At 42.7% G+C, this 3,793-nt stretch overlaps 1 protein-coding gene across 1 annotated transcript in view; it reads left to right on the top strand.

Moving 5' to 3' along the window:
• SCIN (scinderin) overlaps nucleotides 1-3,793 on the top strand; it is a 49,847-nt gene that overhangs the window by 1,767 nt on the left and 44,287 nt on the right. The window contains exons 3-4 of the mRNA XM_014312091.2: nucleotides 3-151; nucleotides 3,625-3,779. Coding sequence (XP_014167566.1) covers nucleotides 3-151; nucleotides 3,625-3,779 — 304 coding nt within the window. The remainder of the gene's footprint in view (nucleotides 1-2; nucleotides 152-3,624; nucleotides 3,780-3,793) is intronic.

Genomic DNA, 3,793 nt, shown 5'->3' with positions numbered 1-3,793 from the left:
AGCCGGGACAGGGCTTTCCCCGCCCTTCTCAGTAAGGCTGCGGGTGCGAGGCTTCCCAGAGGGGTACTCGAGGTGGAGACAGAAGTGGGGCTGCTGCCGAGAGCCAGGGTGGTGCCGAGCGTCATCGCCTCCGATGCTGAGGCACTGAGGGGTGGGACTGTGGGCTGTGGCAGAAAGGTGAAAGCTTGCTCGCTTTGCCGTGGTAGTTTGGGAAAGTACTGAAGTGTTAAAGGCAAATCTTGGCTGCACCCGACAGAGGTTCTGGAGTGAAATCCTGCCTTCACTCGCATGAGTAGTTTTCTTGTCTTTATTTCCATCTGGATGAAGATGTCCTCTTGGCCATCTCTCTGTGGTGTTGTTAGAGGCCCTGGTTAGCGTCTGGGTGTGCCTTTTCCAGATCGATTAACTTTGCTTTCTGATGGTACAGAGATCAAGTGCAAAGACACCAGGTTTCCTTTAAAACCTCGTTAATATCAGTCTGACAGCCTACGGGGATTGGAACCGGTCTTTTGCCTTCCACCTTGACTAGCCCACTTTACATCAAAGTTGTGTTTTACGTGACTTCCCCATCTCCTGGAAGTTTCATGTGACTTCCCCATCTGGCGACAGAGTCATCCTGCCACAGTGATTGCTGTTTAGCTGCCTGAAACTTACTACGTTTTTCTTGTTTCACCAACAAGTTTGTGTTTGTAGGCAATAATCTCAATGAATGCACATAAAGATAGGTGTATTAACATTAATGTGCTTGAGTTGCTGCAGTTCTCATTGTACTTTTGCATGCATTGAAAAATGATTGCAGATAAAGCTTGGATTGTTTCTGCATAAATGTTTGAGCATTGAATTTTGCATGTCTTCCGAGTTTCCCGGCTGGCAAGCATGTTAGTATCTGTGTCTGGTAAGGGTGTAATCATAGATGGCAGTGTGAATGAATCTCTGGCAGAGACTTTTTGTCAGCAGTGCTGCTAATTAGTAGCAGGGGTTGGTTTTGTGGATCTTTGTTAATGAAGCTGGAATTACTCATGTTTTAGTGAAGGTCTACTTGACACATCACAGGGAGTGATGTAAGGGCTGTTTGCAGCTCATGGGAAGGGAAGGTAGAACAGTGACTGACATTTGCAGCAGTTAAAACCTCATTGCTGGTGTCTGAAGAGCTTTAGTTGTACACATTGATGCACATGTTGTGCTGATGTGGTGCTACCTAGGTAGTCCAAATGGCTTCAGGTGATCTGGGCACCCACTGTTGTTGTGCAGCTGGCAAGGTGGCAGCAGGGAGGCTCAGTGCTGGCAAATCCCTTCCTGCTTGCCAGAGACTTCAGCAGTGGGGTGGAATAATCTCAAACACTGCTGCACAGTTAATACAACAGGAGACCAGGATTTCAAATAAGGTGTATTGGGAGGGCCAGTCACACTCAGGGCAAAAAATGTGGAATCATGTTGGTATTTTTAACTGATTTACACTGCCCTTATGTACACCAAATTTTTTCCTTGTAAGCAAAGACTGTATTGTCTGTGGGGAGGAAGATCACAATAGGGTCTTTCTGAAGACTTCCCATAAGTGTCTCTGGACAGCTGCAGCAGTCACTATCACTCTTTAGGATGTAAAGAAAGAATTCTTGTGATGAGGGTCCACTGCAGACTTTGGTCTTAGGTACTTACCAGGGCCTTGCCATTTGGTGATGCAGTCCTACTCCTGCTTGTCACCTGTGGTATGTTATTGTGGCAGCCACATACAGTGGCCATGAGTGTGCACAGATTCTGACCTGCAAAAAAAGACCCCCAATATCAAATTTTCCTATTACATAGTGACAAAGGTCCTCCTAATTCCTTGCTTAGGTACACCCAAGGGGCTATAAGAAGGTCTAGACCATGGGACTGTGACCTCAGTGTGCTGACAGTCTTCAGCTGTGACTGGCATCAGTGGGGTAAAGTGACCCCACAGTTGTTTTGCCATGCTGAAGCTTCCTATGGGGAAGCCACAGTTTTACCAAGTATCTCACAGGCACTGAGATACTGTTGAGGTTGGATAATTTCTGAGCAAGCTAACCTGGGTGTATCAACATTGTTGGCATGGCCAAGCAATCAATGTGGATCTGTTTTGCTGCAGGTTTATCCACTTTTAACATTGCTCAGACATCCTGACTCAGTTGTCTCTACTGGCACTTGAGGGGTGCCTTGGTAGCTGTACTAATCCCAAGGGAGCTGTCTGGACTTGAAACTATCCTTAATGGAAACAGCATGCACTGTGCCAGTATGAAAATACTTGTGCAAGTGAGATTGGCTATACCCAACTTTGTATCTTTAATAAAATCATGCATAGTATTTTTAAACTATTTTGTAACCCTTGTTCCCAGAGATGAAGTCATAAGCTCTGTCCATGTGAGCCAAGATCTGTTTGGTAAAAACTTGTTCTTTTTTCTTTTTATGCTCTGGCTTATTTATAGCTTTTTGTGCCTTAGACTGTAAGGTAAATCTGGTTTTCCTAGCAGCCTGAGTAACTTATGCTTGGACTGATGCTCACTTGATTTTTTTTTATTTTAATTAGATTTTCCTGAGTATTTTATTGCATAACAGCTGCGAGACCAAGTCTGATAGTAGTTCTTATCTCTGACTGTTCAAAAACCATTTTTCTTTAACCCTGAACCCTGTTACATAATTGCAAGTAGTAACTTAGAAAGAGCTAGTCTTAATGGATGTGGTTACCCCTATTTAGAAAAAGAACAAATACCACCCCTAAAACCTCCAAAACTTTACCACCAACTTTAAGGTGGTACCCAGTTCTGAGAAAGCATATTGGAACATAGCAAGTTCTATCATGATGTGATTGGGAAACAAATGGGAGGCCTCACCTTTCCTTTTTCTTCTGTAGTTACTGAGAAGCCTGTTTTTTTAGACTTGATTCTATTAGTGCTTTTCTTGAAACAATTAAAACTGCTGGAAATGTTAATCCAAAATGTATGGGCTCCCATTAAAATCTTTGGTTTAATATACAGCCTGTTTTCTGCATGTACAGGCATCAGCACACCAGGTCAGGAGGCTGTTTTGCCACAGTCTTGGGAATAGGCTACTCTCTGTAAGGTACAAAACAAAGTGTGACCTCATGAAGCAAATATCTGAGCCCCAAAGCTGCTTTTCTTTCTCCCAGCTGTACCAGGCAAATATCTTGCTTGCATTGTAGTGTCAAGAGGACTGCTTTTGAATTATTTTGGCTTTATGGTTTGGTGAGTTGTTCTTAGAATAAATACATGTTTTACCATCCAGACAGTCCTTTCACATGACCTTTCTTTCTTTGAACTTCAGCTGAAAGTCCAAAAATCATTACAGCTGATGCTTGCCATGTTAAACTCAATTAAATTATTCTTTTGTTTGAAGATTCTAAGAGAAGATGAGCTTCACTATTTTTCAATATTTCTTTCCTTATGAATGCAGTTCTACAAGTAGTCAACAAATGGTCTGGAAGATCATGTTACTTGGTGGTGAGCAAGGTTGTGATTCAGAGCTTTGTTTCCACATAAACAGGGGTTATACAACCTGCTGAAGGCAGTGTCCAGTTGTTGCAGGAATAATTTCTCCACCAGAATTCAAAATTATATTAATGTTTTATTGACATATTTCTCCTTTTTTCAGGGAAAGAATGCACCCAGGATGAAAGCACAGCTGCAGCTATCTTTGCTGTTCAAATGGATGACTATCTAGGAGGAAAGCCTGTGCAGAGTAGAGAAATTCAAGGATATGAATCTACTGAGTTTGTGGGTTACTTCAAAGGAGGAATTAAATACAAGGTAAAGAGTCTGTC

The sequence above is a fragment of the Geospiza fortis genome, unplaced genomic scaffold, assembly GCF_000277835.1.
Source record: "Geospiza fortis unplaced genomic scaffold, GeoFor_1.0 scaffold138, whole genome shotgun sequence".
Taxonomy (NCBI): Eukaryota; Metazoa; Chordata; class Aves; order Passeriformes; family Thraupidae; genus Geospiza; species Geospiza fortis.
The sequence above is the reverse complement of the archived record's forward strand: the minus strand, read 5'-3'. Positions and strand labels throughout refer to the sequence as shown.